The sequence below is a fragment of the Protomyctophum bolini genome (genome assembly GCF_963924005.1).
Source record: "Protomyctophum bolini genome assembly, chromosome: 7".
NCBI classification, from domain to species: Eukaryota; Metazoa; Chordata; class Actinopteri; order Myctophiformes; family Myctophidae; genus Protomyctophum; species Protomyctophum bolini.
The window spans coordinates 30,072,920-30,098,966 of NC_137868.1; the positions used below are offsets into that span (position 1 = coordinate 30,072,920).

Genomic DNA, 26,047 nt, shown 5'->3' on the forward strand with positions numbered 1-26,047 from the left:
GGCTTACGCCTTTTATTGGTTTTTTGAAGGGACAGACAGTAGGCTGACAGGAAACGGGAGAGAGATGGGGGAAGACATGCAGTAAAGGCCATGTCGGGCTCGGGAGTCGAACCCACGGCACACTGCGACTGGATTACCAGTCGGGTGCAAAATATAAATTGGGCATTACTTGTGTGTGTTTGTGCGTGTGCCAGCATGTGTCCATGTCAGCATGGGTCCATGTGCACGCACACACACACAACAGGGGATCACACACACACACAAACGCACACAGCTGGGGATCATCCTAGATCTATTTCCGTCTGTCTCCCCTGGTTCTTCTTGGACAAATGATTTAATTGAACAAATAACTGTTAATCCACTCCTGCCTGATCTTCACACGCATACATTCACAGTCACAGACATATCGAGCAGTTTTCAACTCTTTGTTCTATTTCATGAATGAATGCCCTACTTCACTGTACTAAGGCGTCACACATCGCGACACATTGTGTCTGACTGGCTATTTTTGCTCATTTTGAAAGTAAATTAAGTGAACGGTTAAGTGGGCCTGTGTGTCGAACCGGCGGCACACTGCCAGGCTCGGGCTACCTGCCAAGGTGCCTGGACCGCTGATCCACGGCCCAGGCCATTGTCACGTATCCTGTTTGTGATTTTCATGGACAGGATCTCGAGGCAAAGTTGTTGGCGGAGAGGGTATACGGCTCGGTGAGCTAAGAGTTGCTTCACTGCTTTTTGCAGATGATGTGGTCCTGATGGCTCCATCGGTGCAAGACCTTCCGCTCTCACTGGACCAGTTCGCAGTCGAGTGTACGGCAGCTGGAATGAGGATCAGCATCTCCAAATCTGAGGCCATGGTTGTCAGCAGGAAATCGATGGATTGTGCAGTCCAAGAAGGGAATGAGACATTACCACAGATGAAGGAGATTAAGTATCTTGGGGTCTTGTTCACGAGTGATGGGAGGACGGAGAAGAAGCTCAGCCGGAGAATCGGAGCGGTAGGGCAGTATTGCAGTCGCTGTACCGCACTGTTGTGACGAAAAGAGAGCTGAGCCAGAAGGCAAAGCTCTCTGTCTACCGAGCAATCTTTGTTCCTACTCTTACCTATGGTCATGAACGAAAGAATAAGGTCGCGGATACAATCGGCCAAAATTATTTTCTTAGACGGGTGCTTAGCCAGCTTAGGTGGTTCGGGCATCTGGTTGGATGCCTTTCGAGCGTCTCCCTAGGGAGGTCCTCGATGCACGTCTCGCTAGAAGGAGACCCCGGGGCAGACCAAGGATGAGTTGGAGGTTTTATATCTCCAATATCTGCCGGGAATGCCTTGGGATCCTCCAGAATTAAGTTACTAATGTTGCTCTGGAGAGGGAAGTCTGGAGCTGTCTGAGCTGTTTCCCCCGTGACCCGACTACGGATAAGCGGTTGAAGATGGATGGATGGAACCATTGAGACACGTGTTCCTTTTTCCATGTCGTGAACGTTATCGGTTTTGGACATACAAGGTTTCCTCCTGACAGAGACGGTATGCACCTCCACGAGAATGCACGTGGAATTGCCTACTCATGCACACACTCCCATACAAAGAGACACACAACACACACACACACACACACACACACACACACACACACTCAGCCAAAGGTAATTGATTGATTCTCCATAGCTAATTTCACATACCGTAGCACAGAGCATCCCCCCTGTGAGCCACCATCCTGTCAACTGTGCGCACTCATGCGTATATTAGAGCCTGAGGGTCAGTTTCTGATATGTATAAAGGCATCTTCTGACAGGCTGGAGTGATCCTCCATGGGATGTGTGCATGCATGCTTGAATTGCACGTGTGTGTTTGCGCACACGCGTGTCCGTATGTGTGTGTGCTTGTGTTTGATGTAGTGACACGAGGTTGAAATCATATTGACATGTTGAATAGAGTGAAGGAGAAAGGCGTGAAAAACACTTAATGAGAGACGAAAGCCTCCAGCAGCAGTAACGTACAGATCACATACAGTATATATATATATATATATATATATATATATATATATACACACACACACACACACACACACACACACACACACACACACACACCGTATGGAAATGGGAGAACTCAACAGAACTTAAACAGTGCACATCTGGATTCCCATTAGGCCGGGTGTATGCTTGTGAGCCATCATCACAGACCTGCATGCATGCGTGTAGTTTGTGTGTGTCTGCTTTATTCATGTAGCCTACCTGGTCCAATATATCGGAGAACTGCCAGAGCTTGCTGAGTTCAACCAGGTTGAGCCAAGTCATGTCCAGGATCCATTTAGCGGGCTTCTGGGGGCAAGCCTTCAGGTCCAAAGAAGCACCTCCTGTATACAGCAGTGCACGCACACGCACACACGCACGCACACACGCACGCACACACAACCAGTGACAGTGTGGTTAAGGAATTGTCATCTATGGTATTGGATCTCTTTGATACTATAATATCTAACAAGCTGTGCTAATGACCAAACAAAGCTTAATAAAACATGTGGATGCTTATCTGTCTTAAAGTTCTACACATTCATTCTATTCAACGCTCGGAATGTAGTTCGTTATGCACCAAATAGTCCCATATCCAATGTTTTGTCTCTGCACTTAGCCTGGCCTGACAGATGGTGAAGCATGTGTGCTTGCCTTGTGGTAGCCTGTGGTCTTGTAGCAGCCTGTGGTCTTGCCAGTTGCTTTGGCTTGGCTTTTATCCCCATAGAGCACTTTGCGGCCACGCTTCAGTGAACTTCAGCCAATACGCTCAAAATTCACTTGAACCTTGAGTAAATTCACTCTCCTTTATCTAAATAATACACATCATACGACTTGCTGGGGGTGAAGAGAAGGAAACATATGTAATGTAGTTTGTTATAGTTCTAAAATATGTTGGAAAATGCTACCTACACTAATGTTTAATGAGTGAACTGAGGTGCACATGCTTGCTCATGCACACATAACGTGGTCTGATTTGGGCTGTAGTGGGCAGGAGGTCATATGACGTAAATCTTGTCCCCACACGTCCTCATATTTGCCATTGACAATGAAAGGAGAAATTAGGTCGAATGTCCGCCAAATATGACGTACATTTGTACGATGACAAGTCCTAGAGCTACTCCAGCTACCTGTAGCTTCATTTTGTCCGGATGGCTGCACCCCACGTCTGACACAGCCCCGGGTAGACAACCCGGCCTGGCAGAGATCTGTGCTCAGAGGAGCTGCACCCCACGTCTGACACAGCCCCGGGTAGACAACCCGGCCTGGCAGAGATCTGTGCTCAGAGGAGCTGCACCCCATGTCTGACACAGCCCTGGGTAGACAACCCGGCCTGGCAGAGATCTGTGCTCAGAGGAGCTGCACCCCACGTCTGACACAGCCCCGGGTAGACAACCCGGCCTGGCAGAGATCTGTGCTCAGTGGAGCTGCACCCCATGTCTGACACAGCCCTGGGTAGACAACCCGGCCTGGCAGAGATCTGTGCTCAGTGGAGCTGCACCCCATGTCTGACACAGCCCTGGGTAGACAACCCGGCCTGGCAGAGATCTGTGCTCAGTGGAGCTGCACCCCATGTCTGACACAGCCCTGGGTAGACAACCCGGCCTGGCAGAGACCCACGTCTGACACAGCCCTGGGTAGACAACCCGGCCTGGCAGAGACCCACGTCTGACACAGCCCTGGGTAGACAACCCGGCCTGGCAGAGACCCACGTCTGACACAGCCCTGGGTAGACAACCCGGCCTGGCAGAGACCCACGTCTGACACAGCCCTGGGTAGACAACCCGGCCTGGCAGAGACCCACGTCTGACACAGCCCTGGGTAGACAACCCGGCCTGGCAGAGACCCACGTCGTACATCATCATACATCGTATCATTCCAGCCAATCAGAATTTGCGTCCTCACCTTTGTCTTCAATGTTTGTGTCACGCAATGTTTGTGTTTACACAAACACTCAAAATTGTCCATTCATTGTCAATGGCATTCAAAGTTTGTGTAGGACAAAGTTTGTGTTTGCACATACAGTACACCTAAAGCTGGACATAGCCTCGGAAATCACACCCGTGTGAACTGAGCAGTACAGGCTGCCCAACAACACCGCTGTCTGGCTGCAGCTATAGTTATAGTGCTCTTATCATCATACATACAGTATATCATCATACATCACATTCCATGCTCAGCCAATCAAATCATCACAATCAGTCATTCCGGCCAATCACTTTTAGCGTCTTCACTTTTTATCCTCAATATGTACTTTGCTCAGTCAATCAAATCATCGCTATGGGGTGATCAGCCAATCAAATCATCGTGTTTGATTGGCTAGCACCCCTCAAAAATGACTAGTGGATCTCCGACATGATCATATTGATGACATCAGTTATGCTCAAATATGGAGGGAAGACAGTGAAGGGATCTGACAGACAGACCCTCTCCTAGATGGCTCGGACCCTAGGAGCCACACACACACGCACGCACACACACACACACACACACACACACACACACACACACACACACACACACACACACACACACACACACACACACACACACACACACACACACACACACACACACACACACACACACACACACACACACACACACACACACACACACACACACACACACACACACACACACACACACACACACACACACACACACACACACACACACACACACACACACTCCTAGATGGCTCGTCCCTTAGGAGCCATCCACTCCCTCCACTGGCTCCCGGTCGCTGCCCGCACAGAATACAAAACTCTGATGCTGGCATTCAAAGCAACCAAAGGTATGGCTCCCCCATATCTTGCAAGTATGATCGAACCCTACAAACCCTCCCGCTCACTCAGATCCCACCTTTTCAGACTCCATCATGGCCCATAGCACTTACCCCACCCCCTTAGATAGCAATTCTGTAGACTTAGATAGCATTTGATACAGACTTATAGCATGTTATGTAGACAGCATAAGTGCATTGTATGTAGTCATAGCACGTCATAGTACATATGTGTAGCATAGTAGTATAGATGTATAGCTTATATGTATAGTTTCATTATAGATATTCCACTGTTACTTTCTTAGCTTACACATGTTTCATGATAAATGTTTTTATGTGATGTATTCCCATGCTTTTTGTTCTTGCTTAATGTAAGTCGCTCTGGATTAAGAGCGTCTGCTAAATGCCTAAATTGTAAATTGTAAATTGTACACCATAATAGACAGACAGACAGACACACAGACCCTCTCCTAGATGGCTCGTCCCCTAGGAGCCACACCATAATATAATCAAATGGTTTCAGAGAATAATACTGTTATGTATGAGGTTGAGTGAGACAGATATTAACCACATGAACCTTAGCGTCCCTATTCTGGGTATGTCATAAAAGGAGCTCATTTACCAAAAAGCTCCTTGTCCCAGCTTGTAGATTTGATATTTTAGAGATTAGGTGGACAGGGGAGCCAGTGACAGACGTCTGACCCTGGTTAATGTACGGGTATACCGATAAGTCACTCTTTCTCAACGTCGGTTCACCAGGGCTGAAAAATGTAGCCTATGGGTTTGTAACTAGTTTAGCCCTCGCCTATTGCATATCAAACATGGGGGGCGAGGACTTTGAAATGAAATAGGTTGAGAACCACTGGTTTAAGTGCTTAAGATAAAAAAAGGAAAAGAAAAAAAAGACAATGTCAGACAGAAAGGGATATCAAGGGACAATAGAGCCATTGACCTCTGACCTTTAATGAGTGTGAGGAACTCCTCATGCTTGACTCTGTTGCTCTGCATGTCAATCTTTAAGGTCAGCAGCAGGGTGAAGAGGAACTTGTGCTCCTCGTAGAGACCCCGCGCCGCATACTTATGCACTTCAAAGGTCATGAACTCGATGATGTTGCCGATGCGCTTGCTAGTAATTGGGCTCTTGCATGATCTGTTTGGAATGGAACGACAGTACACATCACAGTTAATTGGCACACTCATTAAAAGCGCTTTTTTCACATTAGGCTCGAGTCATGCTCAAGAATAGCCGACCTACAAGCTCACAACATTGAATGGATGAATTATGCAAAAGCCATACAACACAGGATACGACACACAGCATGAGATCACCACCTAATCTGGTTGCAATGCCAGCATGACACAGCATGCCATCACATCAATATTAAATACAGAAATGGCAAGAACAGCAGATATGTAAATAAGCAGATATGTAGATTATGTATTCAAATTGAGAAAGTATCTATTATTACCATCGCATAGAAGCTCCTTAATAGCACAGAGACACTGAAACTTTGTACAGTCAATCATATCTCTGCAGCTGGAGGACTTCAGTGTTAACCATTTGACATCGATGACTTAAGCAACTATTCACCCCCAAACCAACACCTAAACTAACCTGTAATCCTGTATTATAACAATACATGACATGTATCACTTCCTTTCAACCATTTAAAGTAGGGTACTGGCCAAAGTGAGATTGCTGATCACAATCAACCAATCAGTTGTAAGTAAGTAAGTACATTTTATTTATAAAGCACTTTTCAAAACAACAGTTACAAAGTGCTGTACAACAAAGTAAAAAACAATCAATTAAAAGCGACAAATCACAGCTCAAAATACAAACGAAATAAATATAGTACCTAAATGTACAACTCTCTGCTAAAGTTAAAAACAACAAGAGACACCTAAAGCTCTAGTCTAAAGCTTCACATGTTTCCATTATTTCCAAAGAAAAGTTATAATTCTGCAAAGTTTTGCCTCATTTTCTACTCTCATATGCATACAATGGAAAGTGCTAGATAAGCATACTGTAAATGCAAAGGACATACTGTACTGTATCACTATACAATGGCCTTGTCCAAAATGCTGCAGCCAGAGTACTAACAATGGAAAGGAAATTCACACCGACACTCATAGAATTACACTGGTTACCCATACAGGCCAGAGCTGATTTCAAGGTGCTCCTCCTGACATTTAAAGCCCTAAATGGACTTGCTCCACCCTACATGTCCAGCCTAATAAAAGCATACGACCTCTACGCTCCCAAGATACTGGAAAACTCACAGTCACACACCACAATAAAATAACGCATCGTGCCCCCTGTCTCTGGAATGCTCTCCCACAAACCGTAAGAGATTCCAACTCACTAGACATTTTAAATCTAGACTTAAAACCCATCTTTTCTCCCTGCATTATGGTTCCCCCTAGTTTCACTGAAATCACTATATTCACCGTGCTCTGCCCCGTGGTTTCAAAACCCTACATGCTATTTTAATAGATTTTCTGAACGCATTTGTACCTATGTTTAACTGTGTCGTATGGTATGGTACTTATGTCATCCATGTGTATTGACACATCGTATTAGGCCTGACTCACACCTTCGCATCTAGCATACAACATCGATGCATGCTATATGTATGAAGGGGTTTGTTTACATCTTGCCCCAATGCATTTCCAATGGAAGTCACATGGTTTGACACAACATTTGTGTTGCACAATATTATATTTGGAGTGGACCAAGTCCACCACGTCAGTGAATGACATATGGGTCTTGCATAACAGTGTATACAACCACATGGTAAAACGCATGTGTGGAACCTCTCAAGTGTATTCTGCTTATACTTCTGCTCGCAAGCTACGCATCATTTGTGGCAACAAGAGTAAAAGGCCAGGCAATGTTTCACAAAATGACGTGATGTGTGATTGCTACACACATCTATGCGGCTTGTCCTTACATTTCTTTCCAAACACTGGGAGAGTAACATGCAGGTGAGAGATGCCATGTTACAGGTATTAAACAAATTCCCTTACCTGGCGAGAGAAAGATCAAAGAGTCCCAGGAACTGTCTTAGAGATGTTTGATACATGACATTCACCATGCTCATCTCTGTGATCAGAAAGTAGAGGATACTGCCCCTGGTGGCCACTAGGAAACAAAGACACATATTTTGGTCACCTTAGATGTTTTGTTTAATGTCTAAGTGAAAAGAAGTTAACACAATAATTTCATGTTACAGACTCAAACATGAATATCAAACATTTAGATTTTCAGCGAAGCTAAACAGATTAACATCAGCAAGCCTGGTGTCGCCAGGCTTGAGTGCCAGCAAATTAGGTTTTTGCTGGCAGATGTGTCACCAATGGAACCAATCAGCGGGGGGGGGGGGGGGGAGAGATAGATGCACAGGGTGTTTGGCTTGCCAATTGTTTGTTAAAAGAATCGTATCCCCCCAAACGCTTTTATTATTCTATCCTTGATCATGTCTACCTGGGCGGTACTCCTCTCTGGCAGCGTTGATCTGGATCTCAGTCTCTGCAGCGATCTGCAGCTTCTGGTTGACCTCTTCAGCTGTGCGCTTGGTGTTGCCAAGGACAATAATCAGACTCTCATCATCCACTAGTGATCCCTGGACAAGAAGAATTTAGGAAAAAAACTAAAATGTAACCACATATAAGCTCTGTCCTGACAGTGCATTGCGTGTTCCCGTTCATGACGACCTTTGCTGCATGTCTCTCCCCGTCTCTCTCTCCCTCTTTCCTGTCATTCTTCACTTGTATCTATCAATAAAGGCAGAAAAGCCTAAAACAAATCTTTAAAAAAAAGTATATATTTTTTTTTGATAATAATAAGCAAACATTCTGCAAAAATATTAAATATATTATAAGTTCAGTGAGCGAAGATAGTCAATCTACAAGCTCAACCTTACGTGAAACTATGTATTTTATATATTTTGAATCAAGTCACTGAAACTAGCTCCAGTCTCATGTTTTTGTACAGATAGAATCCATTTCATACGTCTGTCTTGACAAGCTTCTAAAAGCAAAGGTATACTGTTAGGTTACAGAAATTAAAATACAGCTTTTAACAAACTGGAAACTGAAATGGAGAAAATCTATGTTGTCCTGATGCCAAATGAGTTAATATGGCGTCACAATCATACTTTGGCTATTAAAACATAGCAGATATACAAGCTCATAATGGCATTGCTTCATGACGCCCTAGAGCTTGTAGATCTTTTAAAGCGAACATTTTAAGCGAACATTTCAACTTTGCTGGAGGTCCCTGGACCTTGGCACAAACATTTTTTAAATGCTGGGGGTCCGCAGCCAAATACATATTTTGGGTGTCCTTGACATGAAAACGTTTGAGAACCAGCTGCTTTAGATAAAATTGCTTGCCTGTGTGCTTGTAAGTCGATACAGCAGGTTGTCCTCCAGTTCCTTCATCTTTCTCTTGTTAGCTGTCACATCTTCCAGGAGGTCTGTCCTCTCCTTCTCTAGCTCCTGAGGTCAGATACAGATATTAGACACATCAATAGTATACAATAGAACACAATAGTACTCAGAGATTGAAGATGATTTTCACACAAAAAAGGTAAATACACTCTCAGGTTTAATGTACTGCTCTGGATATTGCGGTGTAGCCTGGCAGCAACTTTAGACCACTCAGAGTACAAATCTACTTTCCCTAAAGCAGCAGTAAAGCCTATTTAGGGCTGTCTCAGCATGGCAAAACTTTAAATAACCATGAGTCTAAAGCTCACCCATAGCAGGACTTTCATAGTCTGTAAGGCTCTCCTGAGATGAATAATCCTAACTAAAAGTAAAGAAAGTCAATTGTCTAAATCTAAGAGAACCGTACAGAAAGGACACAAATTGGCCGCTGGTGGGTGGGCGGCGTGGGCGCTGGCATATCAAGTCAAAGTGAATAATTGCACAGTTTCACGGACATAGATGAAAGACAAAAAAAGACAAAAAAAAGAAGACTCTTAAAATGGATTTCCCACAGGGGACGTTGTGGGCGTGTTCTCTCCTCAGTGCCCATACCCTAGGTTGGGTTGGCAAAAGGGCCTTTCTGTGTAGAGTTTGCATGTTCTCTCCGTGTCCCATAGGGTACCCTCACAAAAAACATGCAGTAATCCTGGTCCATGCACTGAAGGAAGCATGAGGTCAGTCCATTGCACTCCCCAGGTTGGCGGAGGGAATGTAGAGCCGTACAGTAATACAGTAATACAGAATGAGATAGGAAGCTAGGGAGAGCTTGTCAGAAATATGCAGCTTTAAATGGTCTCTGAGTGCTATGTGCTTCACTGCTAAAAAAAAGCAACACTTATGGACGAGGGTCATTTCCCTACATCAATGGCAAGGCCCAAACTGAAACACCTGGTTACCGCTATACTTTATCATACAAGAGGGTCGTGAAAAAACTGCGGAAAACGGTGATCAACAAGCCCCACTGGTCGCAATGCTTGCGAGCTTGTAGATCTGCATATCATTTAATAGTGAAAGTCGTTAAGTCTGTCTGTGGGTTCTATAAATATTTAATCAATGAAACGTATTAATCACTCACCCCCCATAATCCAATATTCTTCGGGGAATATTAGCCAAAAATAGTACAAGCTTATATGCTACGACGAGTTGTGAGTGTGTAAAGGGAAGAAAGCTCTCCACTCGGACCATGAAACACAGCCATACCTCACTCTGCAGTGCTTCACATGGACTATATGAAACACCTTATATAACACCTTGGCATGACTAAATTGGGAGAAAAAAGAACAAAAATCTGAAAGAAGGGTTAATGATTATCTGTCAAGAACAAATGTTTTTCTCACTTACCTATAGGATCATTCACACCCCCCAAAAAAAGGGATTTCTCCAGTAGCAGAAACTGTCGGCATTTCGAAGTGTGAGACGTTGGTTCTAGGTGTTCACTCCTAGCTCTTATTTCCCCGGAGTTACACCAGCCTCTCCTCACATTTCCACCAGACCCTTCAGATCTTTGGCCTTATTCCCCATTACAGTAAAATCAATGGCCGATGGGCAACAACAACATGACACCAACAATTCAACCTCAGGTGCTTGGATGAGTCCCTTATCACTGGAGTCTAACTTAATACAATACAGAGATGTCCAAGTCCTGTCATTCACATCAAAACATAATGATTCTACAATTATCTGTATGGCACTGCCTGCAAATGTACCTGTTTCTCTGTGAGGATGACCCTGCCCAGTAGCTGGTCTTCCAGACCTCGCATGGTGACCGTGAAGTCTATTATGGAGGTGCGGGCGCTGATCTCGGGGGTGTAGGCTGGGTTAGGCAGCTTGGTTGTCACGTACAGCCTAAAGCCTTTCATCACATCCACCTCCTTGTCTCCAACTTTCACCTGGAAGTGGGAGAGAATGGAAAGAATGACGCATCTGTTATATAATATTGCTTTAGTTCAAAATAAACCACAGTACCGAGTGTGAAGGAAAAAAGTATATGGCCAAAGGCGCTCTGGCAGTGCTTAGTATTTCAAAACCATGATGACATTAAAACGAAAATATTAAATAGAAAAGTGGACAGGCCAGTGTGCATGGCAGCTTATGACAAGCTGCCTCATTGGCAGAGGTCTGAAAATATATGAGAGCATTTCCAGTTCTTTTTCCTTTTTCCTCAAATCTATTAATGTTTATTGATACTCAACAGCATGAAGACATATTGTGAACAAGAAAAGGTATTAGTGAAAATGTGTGTGTTTTCTGTATTAAGCTTACAAAAGAGTCTGCACACCAAATAAATGTTCCCAAATGTACAGTATCGGTAATGAAGAATGAAGTAACCAATACACTTGGGAGCATTAGTTTGGTGTGCAGGCTCTTTTTACCAGCTGCTGTGTAAGCACAGCTGCTCTATTTTCTATCGCCTTGGCTTTCACGACCCACTTGCTGTAGTAGAAACCTATCTTTCTCATTGGCTGCCATGTGTTGTCAAGTAACTAAAGTAATATTAATTTCAGGTATATTATTACTTTTTAACTAGAAACGTAACTATACATGTAATAATATATTACATTAACTTTTTTCCTAAAGTAACATCTTACTATTTTCACGAGCCTTGGTGGAACTGGGCTTGAGTGTGTATTTATAATGGTATGGAGGTATGAGATGGAGTTGTTTTGCAGGCTGCTGATGCGGTCTAGATCTAGGGCGGATACGGAAACGATGCACACTCGTCTGTACAGTATGTAAAGTATCAGATACAACAAATTAGTGTGTGACTCGTGTTGTTAAACTGCAAGAGAAGTAAACAAACTAAACATGGAGGAGGTGGAGGAGACAACGCCACCACAAAGCGTTTCATTCACTACTTGGAAGTATTCGCATTATTTTGAGTATGTCCGCGATGAAGACGAGATTAACATTATTGTCCGCTCCAAGTTGTGCATAGGGAAGAAGGTGTGGTTTTAATGTAGTCTGTAATTTATGAATTCATACACAGGTAATTTAATTCAAATGAGTGTACAAATAGAACCAAATGGACCCATCATCATGTGTACTGCAGTACACATGATGGACCCCCACACCGACCTCCGCGGGGACCCCCACTGTAACCGCGGACCCCCACGGCGACCTCCGTGGGGACCCCCACTATAACCGTGGACCCCTACTGTAACCGCGGACCCCCACGCGACCTCCGTGGGGACCCCCACTGTAACCGCGGACCCCCACTGTAACCGCGGACCCCCACGCCGACCTCCGTGGGGAACCCCACTGTAACCGCGGACCCCTACTGTAACCGCGGACCCCCACGCGACCTCCGTGGGGACCCCCACTGTAACCGCGGACCCCTACTGTAACCGCGGACCCCCACGCGACCTCCGTGGGGACCCCCACTGTAACCGCGGACCCCCACTGTAACCGCGGACCCCCACGCCGACCTCCGTGGGGACCCCCACTATAACCGCGGACCCCCACTGTAACCGCGGACCCCCACGCTGAGACTACCGCGGACGACCCCCAGGCCGACCTCCGTGGGGACCCCCACTGTAACCGTGGACCTCCACGCCGACCTCCGCGGGGACCCCCACTGTAACCACGGACCCCCACGCAGACTACCGCGGACCCCCAGGCCGACCTCCGTGGGGACCCCCGCTCTACCCGCGGACCCAAAAAAGTCCATTTGTACAGTCTCAGAGTTTATCTAATTTAACATTTGTGGAGTTGGTCACCTGACCAAAAGCGGTTGACAGAAACTGGTCGACATGTTCTGTTGCCCCAACACGGGCAGAAACAAGGCCTTTTAACCAGGCTACTTACACACACTACAACTCGCTTACAATTCGCAAACCTGGCAACACTGTTCCGTGTTCTCATAGGCCCTCCAGGCCCGCCCCCACAGCTACTTTTCAGTCTCACAATCGGCCATCTTGCTTTTTACTTCGATGCGCGAGTGGACATTTAATGCAAATACATTAATTATAGCTCCAGCAAGCAAACACAAACACCTCAACTCCATCTCATTGTGAATAAGAATTCCGAGGGGAAAAATAATTTTTGGAACGCCACTTTCACCCAGTATGAAGCTAAATGTGGAAGCCGTGTGTGTCACACCAACACTGGTGACCCAGAGAATCCTGTGCCGATTCTCAGGCATCTGGCCTGAGGCACTGCCTGCGAGTTGGCTCTGCGTGCGCTTTTTCCAACTCTCACTGATTTATCCAGCTCACACGTCAATCACAGTCAGCAGCTCTCAGCCTGCACACACACGCACGTCTGTCTTGCGCACACGCGCACACACACACACATACACACACACACACACACACACACAGAGACACAGAATAGGCATGCAGGCTAAGGCGAGTGGCAATTTAATGCAAATAAATTATTTATAGGTCCAGCAAGCAAATCATGATGGTCTGTAGGTCACAATCACATTCCGATTTGAGGGGTTGTGTTTTGTATGACATTTTGGCCAGTAGTTTTATATCTATCTCAGCTTTTGCCTGATAGCACACATGCTAACAGTGCTGACCACAACGTTAGCAGCATTTGATGACAGCTTGCCATAGCAACGTACAGTGTGCGCAGACCTAACGTGAGCTTCTGGGACAGAAACTTGCGTTTTCATGACAGCAGCAGCTGCTGCACCCTGTGATAGATACTGTGCTAAAGATGCTAAAGCAACACAAAACAACATCCACACGCAAAACAAACCAGGGACCAGGGTTGCCACATATCGTGGATGTGAGAGTGAAACAAGCAACCAGGTCTATAAAAATGTTAATAGGCCAGTTCAAAGTAGGTAAATCAGAAATGGTCCGGAAATTAGTCTTAAAATAATCAATTATAGTGTTGACTGTCACACTTTGTTGTCTAATGTTGTTTCAGAGCAGTGGAACTCAAACATTTCCATGTCAAGGACTACCAATAGATAAACAAGTCCAAAGTAGCTTATAATGATCAGACTTGGCAACACTGTCTCTAGGTTGAACGTTCGACTTTACAAGCTCACACATATGAAATATGTTTTTTTGAATCTTCAAACTGAGACATATTTGATGATAATACTGTTAGCACAGTCATCATACTCCAAGAGCATACAAATGGAACCAAATGGACCCTGATTTTCCCAGAGAGCAAATGGTATCAAATGGGGGTCTGTGGCCTAATGCATTTCAAACTGGGCCTTCTTGCTATTATATTCTCTGCATATCTTATCAACTTGGGGTGAATATTTCACCACAATACTTTACTGAATATTTCACAAGAATATAACACAAGAGTCAAATGTACGGTCAAATGTAATCACAATATAGGCTACAGATGTACATATTTATGACACAGTAAAATGTCGAAAATTAGTGCTATCCCCCCCCCCCACACACACACACACACACGACAGGCAAGGCTGTTGTTTGCATCGTTAGCAGGCAGCAGCTACCTTGCCACTGCTCTCTGTGACTGTAGTTGTTTCACCATGTTTGCGTATTTATGAGAAATAAAAAACACTTTCTGTTATTGCAACGACACTGGGATGAGCCCGGCGAAGCCGGGCGAAATTCTAGTTGTTATAAAAGGGTCCTTTGCTTCCATTTGTAGTAGGCTACACTCTCAGAGTTACAAAGTCATGCACCTATAGACAGATCCTCTCTATAGGTCTACACACACAATATGTACAGATATTTACATTTCATAGCACAATTCTGCAGATATAATAACGCAGCTGGTAATTATGACTATATCATCAATTCTTGTTTATTATTATAATGTCACATTTTTGATCCGGCACCCAGCCTAGTTGGTTTCACATGGGTTTTTTTTCAGCCTCTTTATCAACTTGCTGTATCTAAGCTGTCATTACTCACGGACGGTAAAGCTTCTAATTATCTAGGCGGTTTTTCCCCTTCAGCCATCACAACCCTCACACCAGAATATGTGCTTATAGAACGTAACCACTTTCCACCTGGCGTCTCTATTTTGGGCATGTCATTATGGGCAAAGATTTTCAAAAATATTTAAAACAAATTAAAATAAATTCAAGAAACTTCAAAAATAGAACGAAAAAAAACTGCTGATCTACGAGCTCACATTGCGATGCGCTGTGAGCTTGCACATTGGCTATTTTAGCCAATGTGAGAGAGAGACAGGTGTTGATGCCTTCACTGACACCTCTATCTTGGCAGCCGGAGGGCCTTAGCCGATCAGTATTTTTGTACGTGTCTTGAAGTGCATTAACACGTGCTTGCTAGCAAACACAATGGTGTGTGTGTGTGTGTGTGTGTGTGTGTGTGTGTGTGTGTGTGTGTTGTTTTTACAGGGGCCAGCTGCTGTGATCGGCTGCTCACTAATTGGCATCAGATGAAACCAAGACTCGAGACACGTTAATGAGCGTGAGTAAAATAAAATGCCTCCAGTTAAGAATTCTCAACTCAAGATGTGTGTGTGTGTGTGTGTGTGTGTGTGTGTGTGTGTGTGTGTGTGTGTGTGTGTGTGTGTGTGTGTGTGTGTGTGTGCGTGTGTGTGTGTGTGTGTGTGTGCGCGCGCGTGCGTGCGACGTGCGTCTAGACTAGAGGATGATACTGATGAATGAAATAAATATGAATTGTAGCATGAAATCAATTTAATTAGCGGAGATAGCATAACATGAATGGTTACTCTCTTCTGTGTCAAACATTTTATCAGCAGTGAAATCAATTAAACTCTCTCGCTTGTTCAAGTGAACAGAAGACATAAAAAAATAGTGAGAGACTTCCAGGGGCTTCATGAACATTATTACCACATCTCATTATAAACTCATGCATTAGCCCAAATGATTATTTGCAGGGTCATATCTGCCGATACCAATTCTGACCGATTCCGATATTATACAGAGGACCACAATGGAAACAAGCATAGGCCCTAGGGGCCCAAAGCCTATTAAAGTATTCAATCAATAAATAGCCTATACTCTTGTCCAAGTGTCTGTTTTCAAAACTGAATGACAGTACACAAATGAAATGCAGATTTATTTATTTATTTATTCATGGCCAATTTCCGATTATGCTACTGATTAATTGTGCATCCCTAGTATGAAGAGTTATTCTGCTACTTTACCTTATAAGTGGAGCCTGTCTTGATGAAGTTTTTCTCCAATACGTTGTCCAGGGCAGGGTCTAGCTCCTCTCCCACATCTTCAATCAACAGCGGACGACCTAGAGACAAGGCGTCCTCAAGGTGGTTCCTGAAGTACTTGTGGTTCAATGAGGTTATCTGGGACCAGGAAAAGAGCCACAGTTAATATTTTATTTTACAAAATGTTTAATTTTGTCAAAGTAAGTTTGGTCCTGATAATGCTCCTCAAACCATGGAGCAGACAGCAGCGGGTAAGTGATGAAGACTGAAATCTTTGGGGGAGGTATTTATTGTGTTTGTTCTTTATACAACTTTAAGTTGTATGTTTATATCCTTCAGATATGACATTGCCCATGAGCTTGACGCATAATGGAGAAAGATGCTCATGACTAATTAACAATGTAGCATATTATGTCACGTAAAATTATAAAGTTACATGTTTAAGCAATAACAATCAACCTTCCATAAATGTATAGAATAAGGTCCCTGCTAGGGGCTTGACTGTATTACTATGTATAGGGGAGACAATGAGTTTCATTCTCCCTTTAACCAAAGAGTGTTTTCAGTGGGGCTTTACAGTATATGACTGCCTGATGAGGTCTCAAAGGGAGGAATATATAAACTCACTGCTTCTGAGATTGTGTGATTGGTAACCAGGCAAGCCCTCGATCTTGGAATAGTCCAAATATTAAATACTACAATCAATCCATCCAGCCAGCTAGACATTTCCTGTAACAAGGCCAGTGACCTCTCACTATGCATGCAAAATGGATAGTGATGCAAATGTGTACAATATGTTTTAAATTATTGCCTGGGCACAGGGAAAGACTTTTGGACAAAGAAAGGCTTTTACTGTAGGAGAAAGAGACCATAGAGACCATGTAAAAAATACTTTCTCCCAGGCAGTGGAAGTGAAAAGGCAAAGAAAATAATAAAGTGTCGCACAAAGCTCAATATTCTGTTCTAGGGGATGTTATGTAACAATGACGAAAGAGAGATTGCTTCATTATTCAGTCACACAGGACTCATACACACACAAAAATCTATTTCATGCCTTGTTTAACCCTTTTATTAGTATGGAATCACTACTAGATATTAGATAGCATAAAGGAGATGAGAAAGGTGGTTAGAAACACACTGCATATCTCAGTGAGACACTGACTCAATACAGTACAGGTCTGTGACACAGAGAGGTGGGCAACACTCAAATTGTTCTGAGTGATATTTCAGATTGCAACCACATTTGTGTGCAAACAAATCAAACCTGCAGTTCACTCCTGGCCTCTTTGTTCTTGATCCAGATCTTGCCTTGGTTCTGGGGGTCGATGAGGAGCGGGAAGCGGGCAGCCTTGGTGACAATGATGCCATTCTGAATGGACAGGTCATCATTGGGGAGACCCTGTGAAAGAGAGAGGTGTTATTACATTCCATGATATTACAGGCAATGTAGGCCAATTTCAAGGACCCCCATTTTTATATGCATTGGTGGGCCATGCTTTTAATTAGCAAATTAGCAGGCCAGGTTTCGATTGTGTATACGTCGTTGCGCTGCGGTATCGCAAATTGGCTATAACTCTGTGTGCGCGTACTGCATGGCACTGCGCTAAATTGAGACATTTTTACTGCAGATCATCAGTATAGGCTACAGCACGGCATGGATTTCTAGTAGGCTACAGACACAGAGACAATTCTTTCAACATAAAATGCTGCATTCCAGTTCAGGAGAGGGGCAATTCTCTTGAATGCTGCCTTCTAGTACAGCATTGAGAGGGGGCATTTACAGTTTTTGTCACCATAGTAATTGCTGCATTCATGGTTTGGAGAGGATGCTTTTCACAGACGGTCAAAGGGGCAGGGGCTGAAGACCCCTTTCACGTCTACTGTATATGCGTGCACGGGATCAATAATTTATCTTCTGCTGCTGTTTTTAGTAGGTGGAAAACTCATATTTTGTACTTTATTAATGTATCAATACTGCAATTTAGAAATAGTGGTTAATGTATGTTTTGTAATGATAATCAAAAGTATTTAAGTTTTCAAATAATTGTAGTGGAGTAAAAATACAATATTTTCCTCAGAGATGTAGTGGAGTAGAAGTAAAATGTCGGAAACACTCCAGTAAAGAAAAGAATACTCTAAACTGTACTTAAGTATAGTACTTGAGTAAATGTACTTAGTTACCGGTACATACTTTACACCACTGGTATTCAGTAGGCTATGTCTGACCTGTAGGGTCCACTCGCTGACAGTGGGGGCATCAATGAGCAGCTCTATGTGTGACCTGTAGGGGGCATCAATGAGCAGCTCTATGTCTGACCTGTAGGGTCCACTCGCTGACAGTGGGGGCATCAATGAGCAGCTCTATGTCTGACCTGTAGGGTCCACTCGCTGACAGTGGGGGCATCAATGAGCAGCTCTATGTCTGACCTGTAGGGTCCACTCGCTGACAGTGGGGGCATCAATGAGCAGCTCTATGTCTGACCTGTAGGGTCCACTCGCTGACAGTGGGGGCATCAATGAGCAGCTCTATGACTGACCTGTAGGGGGCATCAATGAGCAGCTCTATGTCTGACCTGTAGGGGGCATCAATGAGCAGCTCTATGCCTGACCTGTAGGGTCCACTCGCTGACAGTGGGGGCATCAATGAGCAGCTCTATGTGTGACCTGTAGGGTCCACTCCCTGACAGTGGGGGCATCAATGAGCAGCTCTATGTCTGACCTGTAGGGTCCACTCGCTGACAGTGGGGGCATCAATGAGCAGCTCTATGTCTGACCTGTAGGGTCCACTCGCTGACAGTGGGGGCATCAATGAGCAGCTCTATGTCTGACCTGTAGGGTCCACTCGCTGACAGTGGGGGCATCAATGAGCAGCTCTATGTCTGACCTGTAGGGTCCACTCACTGACAGTGGGGGCATCAATGAGCAGCTCTATGTCTGACCTGTAGGGTCCACTCGCTGACAGTGGGGGCATCAATGAGCAGCTCTATGTCTGACCTGTAGGGTCCACTCGCTGACAGTGGGGGCATCAATGAGCAGCTCTATGTCTGACCTGTAGGGTCCACTCGCTGACAGTGGGGGCATCAATGAGCAGCTCTATGTCTGACCTGTAGGGTCCACTCGCTGACAGTGGGGGCATCAATGAGCAGCTCGGTCAGGTTGAGGTTGTTGCCAAAAGGAATGTGGCGCATCTTCAGCTCCCGCTGCCAGTCGCTCAGCAGGAGGTTACGGAACTCCTGGTTGAAAGGGCCCGAATAGGACAGGAACGCCGTGGCTAAAAGGACATCACCTGGCATGGAGAAAAAAGAAGAAGAAAAAGTTCTTCAGTAGTTGAATATATTGAACGATGATGAGTCGATTGAAAAGAAAGTGTCCTGAAACCAGTACTAAGACTCACCAACGAGCCGTTTGGTCTGTGCAGCAAACTCTTTGCTCTGCTCCGTCCACCTTTCCTTCTCTCCGGCCAGACCACTGATCAGACTAGACGCCGTCTGCATCTTATGTCTACAGCGCTCAGCGTCCTCCAACAGGGTCTGAGGAAGAGTACACGACCTCAGTCAGCTGATCTGTACAGTAGGTGTCTCGTAGCATGTGCAGTCCCGTTCCTCTGTACACCCAACATATTTTGTGTAGATTTGTTAATGTTGTCACTGTCGGACAGAAAGCTCTCATCTTTATGTTTTTTACTAGATGAATGCCCTACTCCTACTTTGTCATGCAAGAGATCAAAAGAAATCAAAAGAAACAGTCAATCGACAAGCTCACGGCATGATCTGTATTAGTACAAGTGAAAGTGTGTTTGTAGGTTTTATAAATATTGAATAAATTAAAATATTATTAAGAGCTTGTGACAAAATAACAGTTCTACATTGGATCCATTGGAACCCCAATTGCTTTTTCCTATTTCATGAAAAGTAACCCTTTAGATCCTAGAAGAGAGTTTGCACCACGTAAGGCATTTATTATGCCTTTAGAATCTCACAGACAATATATCAAATCAATGTTCCATCAACACTAGTCTGGTGTAGATTTTGTGAGAATGAGGAGCTGATCAAAGCCTTGAATGCCCCCTGCCTGGATCACAAATGCTAGCAGACTATTTTGACTGTGATCATACAGATGGTTTACTGAATTTACTATTCAGAAAACATCGATGCACACACACTGTTCTATTTTGATGTTGTCATAGAACAACAACGTCAAACATCAAGAAGTACTGAAAGGTGAAAACATGCACATACAGTACACTACACACATGTACGCACGCACACACGCAGTTGTTCAGAATCTTTAGATACTATTATTAATATTTTTATTTATATAATTTAGCATTTTACGTATAATTCTGCATTTTGTTTCGGGATGTTGAAAGTGCATGATCACATTTTCTGAATACCAATGGGACCAGGTGGATAATCCTACCTGAAAGACAGCTTATCTGTTCTCACGCAAAAGTACTTTACATAATACATAACATTTTCAGATAATCCCCAGAAAGCAAAATGTTAGCAGTAAAAAGTAAATAGGGAAATTATAATGTACATGCTTGCAATTCTAACTTTCAGAATCTCAAATTAAGCAAATAATCTGCAATTAAGCATTTGAACGGCACTGGTGTCCGAATAATAGTAGCAGTAATAAAATATGTAAAATAAAATAATATATAAAAGGTTTTATTTTATTTTATTTTTCTGATTCCAAAGTTTTTGGGGAGCTTTCAAAACGGTGTGCAGACTTATTCTTCGTTTTTCAGTCTGTTCTTTTTTGTTCGAGCACCCGTTGAATTTACCCTGGGATGTGCGTGCACCTCCTGACCAATTTTTCTGATTCCACCAATTATAGTGGGTGTGTAATCCTGGTCACTGGTCAGTGTTTACTGAGAAGAGGCACGTTGAAGAACTGTGCCATGGTTAAAAAATAATGGCTTTAAAGCACAGCTTCAACATCATACGATCTAAACCCTGTTTCACAGGCCAGTGCATTTTGAGGGTGAACACACGTGCCATTCTGACAAGAGTATATACCTGTTTCTCCATCATGGCCTGCTCATACTCTGTTTGAACCACATCCAGCTCTGCCTGTTTGGCATCCAGCTCAGCTTGGGCTGTCTGCAGGTCGAAATTAGCTAGAGCCAGGCGGTTCTGCTGCACAGCCAGGTTAGCCTGAGGGGAAGACCGACAGCAAAAGGAGAGCTTTGAGTTTCATCTCTATGTCACACCAAAAGTGGATGGTTAAAAGACAGACAGAGACACAGAGAGAGAGAGAGAGAGAGAGAGAGAGAGAGAGAGAGAGAGAGAGAGCGAGAGAGATGGAACCAAGAGAGGATCGACTTCACAAGTGGTGAGAGATATCGTTGACAGGCTGATGAGATATTCTTGTGAATTATCAAGATGATTCACATGCGTGTACAATTTAGTAATAAGTCTGAGTAAGTGCAGGCTGACAGTGACTACAGCCTCTGAGAACACTGTCATGGGAGGGAATGGTTTTGAGAAAAGAAGAAAATCTTATGTAGAGACGATGGAAATTGGGAAGTAGGAATAGGAATGGAGCACGGGAGGGTATTCGGAGTCAAGCTGGGACTGTGGAGGAAGCATTTTGGGAGGTTTAAACATATTTAAAATTATGCTTTGTGTGTACGTCCGAAGCGACCTTAAGTATTCATGAAGTATTAATTATGTGTTAGTTGAGAGGAGACTCTCTCTCTCTCTCTCTCTCTGTCGTTTAAGGGAGAGCCACTGCTGAGCTGTAAACCGGAGAAAATCGATGTGCCAGTTTGTGTTCCATGTTGTGGGAAAAGGTCAGAAGAGCTTCAAGGAGCTTTCCCAGAGAAACAGGACAGCAAGATCTACAAGCTCAGAACACATCACAACGCGACCTGAGCCTGCTATTTTTGGCCAATGTTCCCCCAGAATAGATGGTCAGGGAGAAAAAGACGTGGAGGGAGGTTGAAATGAAAAGGTGAAAAGAGAGAGGGGGTAATGAAACATAGGAAGCAATTTGAAAAGAATCAATAAATATGCAGACAAATCCTGCAAAACACAAGAAAGAGAGGAAATGGAAATTATTTGAGCATTATTATAAAAGCACTTTTTCTTTTATCTTTCAACACACCTTTGCTACGCTGTAGTGTTACTTTAAAGGTAGTGTAAGTGATTTCCTTTGGTTAAAATAAGTGTTATAAAGCTATAGAGTATTCAAATAATAGTCATTGCTTAGGTCTCCCTGTCTCTCCAGCTGTTTATTAAACAGAAAATGCTTTTTCAAAAACTGAAACACCAATTGTATCCAATCAGGATAGAGAATGCAGTCAGAGACAGGGAGACCCCTGTTACTGAACAAACACTCTATAGCAATGATTACTATCTGAATATAGTGTTTTAACCTTTTAATAAAAAACAAAAACAAAAAAAACGTTTTGGTTTAACCAAAAAATATCACTTACAAATGACCTGCAATGTTAATTTAACTCCCATAGTTCAAATACACTGATGGTTTATTGGTTTTGTTTATTTGTACTGTGTAGTAAAAATATGCTACAAAGCACACTAGACAAGCAAAACTCATGGTAAATTCATACAGGCATTGTTAAAAATATATATAACCTACCAGTACAGTACAGTACAGTACAGTACAGTTGTATTGTTAGTTATACTTTTATTTTTATAGTGCTCAGTGTGAATGGGCCTATAGTCTGCTCAACAGTGCCACTTTAGGTCATCCAGTGGTACTGCAGTCCATACCCCAAACCAACATAATGTACATGGAGCATTGGGGACATTGACACATACTGTAGGGACACACAAAGCCAGTCATTGGAGCGGTGTACACCGCTCAAAAAACATGTTGGGAGGACACTAGCCCCGGGCGAGTTCTCTCTAACGCCCTGCCAGGCGCACCTCTGCTGCACACGGACAAAAAAAATTCACTGTCGTGCGAGAACAAAAAATATACTACTATATATATATATATATAAAACTACTTTGCTACTCACCAAAACAAAGGCTTTTTTGTGTTGTTGAAAGTGTATTCTCCAGGGTGGGAAGCCTCTATATTATATAGAGACGGTGGTCCTGAGAGGCTTCCCACCCTGGAGGATAGATTTTCAACAACACTCGGTAAGTAGCGAAGTAGCACGGCAGTGGAATTTTGGCAGGGCGTTAGAGAACTTGCTAACGCTCTGGACACACCGCCTAATAATCTAAAAGCCCAGCTAGCAGCCCCTAAAGGCCATGCTGCTCCGTCTGGAAATGTTGGCCGAAGGGAGGCACTATTAACGGAACAACCATGGCATCACCAGAATCAGCAGGGCTCACCCTGCAATCTGCGCCAGCCAGTTTATGAGATATCGTCTGAGGCAATATCATGGGGTCGGAATGGTTACAGTTCAATAATGAATTGAATTTTTATAGCTCTTTTCCAAGTGCTCAAATCGCTTTACAGTGGTTCATTCATTCCTGCTCTGTGGCACGAGAATATAGCAGCACGTTTCATACCAATCCACCCATTGGTTTTAGAGATCTTTCCAGAGATGGACGGAGGGAAGGACAGAGACGGACTCACTCTACCTTTAAGGGTAGCACCTCCTTGTTAATAGAGAAGAAGGACGCCATAGCTTTGGTCCAGGAGGCCAGTCCAGCCACGTTGCCACAGACACGCTTGGCTGTCTCTGCGTTGTAGTCTGGCATATCGAAGTAGGGCATCAGCAGCTCCACCACCTCCTCGTTAATGGTGTCTTTGGGGAATTGCTGTGAGGGTGGTGAGAGAGGGATGGAAGGGTACAAAAAGAGGGAGCAATGGAGAGGGGATGGTGAGTTGAATTAGACAGATGGGGAGAGAACGAAAATGAGAGAGGGGGTGGTTGAAATAAATCAGTGCTTCTTCAAATGACAGTATATCCACCACACCTGCTATCTAGAAGACTAGATCAAGCCAGAGAGAGAGAGAGAGAGAGAGAGAGAGAGTGGCTCCTGAGAAAATAAGGTAAAGGAGCAGTAAAGGGGTTAGAGAAGTGAGAGAATGGAGACAGCTATAGGTGACTGAAATCCTGACACAAGATAAGATAATGGATGAGCTCGGGCGAGAAGAGTGTTGTGGGGAAGGAGCCAGGGGGATAACAATGGAGCCACAGAAAAATGTCCAAAATGGACACTGAAGACTTTGCTGTGTATAGTTGCGAACGCATTGAGCACTTACTATGAGACCTAGCAGATCATGTCTGTGTGTCTGTGTGTGTGTCCGTGTGTGTGTCCCCCCTTTGTGCCCATATATGGAGCTGAGTGATTTGTTTGTGATTGATGCAACACACTCCATATTTGGACGTATAGCTGCTTTGGGGACTCCTTATATGGTTATGGCTAAGTTAAAAACTTAACTTAAAAATAACTTAACTTAAAAAAATAATAACTTAAAAATAAATCTTAAAAAAACCCAAATATGTACGAGCTGCGTTCGCTTCCCGCGTTTGCGCGTCTTACTGGTTGTGGTGGTTGATTGCGAACGCAGTGAGCACTTACTATGAGACCTAGCAGATCATGTCTGTGAGTCTGTCTGTGTGTGTGTGTCCCCTTTGTGCCCATATATGGAGCTGAGTGATTTGTTTGTGATTGATGCAACACACTCCATATTTGGACATATAGCTGCTTTGGGGACTCCTTATTGCGAACGCAGTGATTGCGAATGCAGTGAGCACTTACTATGAGACCTAGCAGATCATGTCTGTCTGTGTGTGTGTGTGTGTGTGTGTGTGTGTGTGTGTGTGTGTGTGTGTGTGTGTGTGTGTGTGTGTGTGTGTGTGTGTGTGTGTGTGTCTGTCTGTGTGTCTGTCCCGCTATCCAAATATGGAGTGTGTTGCATCAGCAATCACTCAGCTCCATATATGGGCACAAAAGGGGCCAGGTCCACTCAGCTCCATATATGGGCACAAAAGGGGCCAGGTCCACTCAGCTCCATATATGGGCACAAAAGGGGCCAGGTCCACTCAGCTCCATATATGGGCACAAAAGGGGCCAGGTCCACATATACAGTAACAGCGGGACAGACACACAGACAGACAGACAGACATGATCTGCAGGGTCTCAGCTGCGTTCGCTTCCCGCGTTTGCGCGTCTTACTGGTATGGTTATGGCTAAGTTAAAAACTTAACTTAAAAATAACTTAACTTAAAAAAAAATAACTTAAAAAAACCCAAATATGTACGAGCTGCGTTTGCTTCCCGCGTTTGCGCGTCTTACTGGTTACAGGGACAGAGAGACAGCTGGACCTGTGAGGGGTGGCGAGCTTGAGAGACAGAGATAGCAGAAAGAGACAGGCAGTGATGGACATGATGAAAATAAATTAAATTTGCCTATAGTTGACACACACATTTAACCACTTAAACCCTATGTACTTCAATGACCGGAGTTACCCAGGGGTCTATACTTGGCCCGCTCCTTTTTTTCTTTTCTTTTTGGCCCAAAAATTGCCAATCTACAAGCTCTTGCATCTATGTTTTTACCGAATGTTTGTCCCAGTATAGGGCTGCTGGGGTTCAAGTGGTTAGGAACACCCTTAGGGTAATCAGGAAGCGTCTGTGAGCGGTTCTGAGCCAGAGGGAGTCTTGCCAGAGGGGCTCTGCTGCAGCTCATGTCTTTCCATTTCCACTGCATTTACTCACAA

The 26,047-nt window shown here is 44.1% G+C and overlaps 1 protein-coding gene across 1 annotated transcript in view; it reads right to left on the reverse strand.

Moving 5' to 3' along the window:
* dnah5 (dynein, axonemal, heavy chain 5) overlaps positions 1-26,047 on the reverse strand; it is a gene marked incomplete at its 5' end in the record, with an annotated part of 130,147 nt that overhangs the window by 13,766 nt on the left and 90,334 nt on the right. The window contains 12 exons of the mRNA XM_080768878.1: positions 2,236-2,357; positions 5,758-5,948; positions 7,829-7,943; positions 8,286-8,424; positions 9,197-9,301; positions 10,999-11,181; positions 16,376-16,531; positions 17,658-17,792; positions 19,498-19,679; positions 19,788-19,923; positions 21,415-21,552; positions 23,959-24,138. Coding sequence (XP_080625004.1) covers positions 2,236-2,357; positions 5,758-5,948; positions 7,829-7,943; positions 8,286-8,424; positions 9,197-9,301; positions 10,999-11,181; positions 16,376-16,531; positions 17,658-17,792; positions 19,498-19,679; positions 19,788-19,923; positions 21,415-21,552; positions 23,959-24,138 — 1,782 coding nt within the window. The remainder of the gene's footprint in view (positions 1-2,235; positions 2,358-5,757; positions 5,949-7,828; positions 7,944-8,285; positions 8,425-9,196; positions 9,302-10,998; positions 11,182-16,375; positions 16,532-17,657; positions 17,793-19,497; positions 19,680-19,787; positions 19,924-21,414; positions 21,553-23,958; positions 24,139-26,047) is intronic.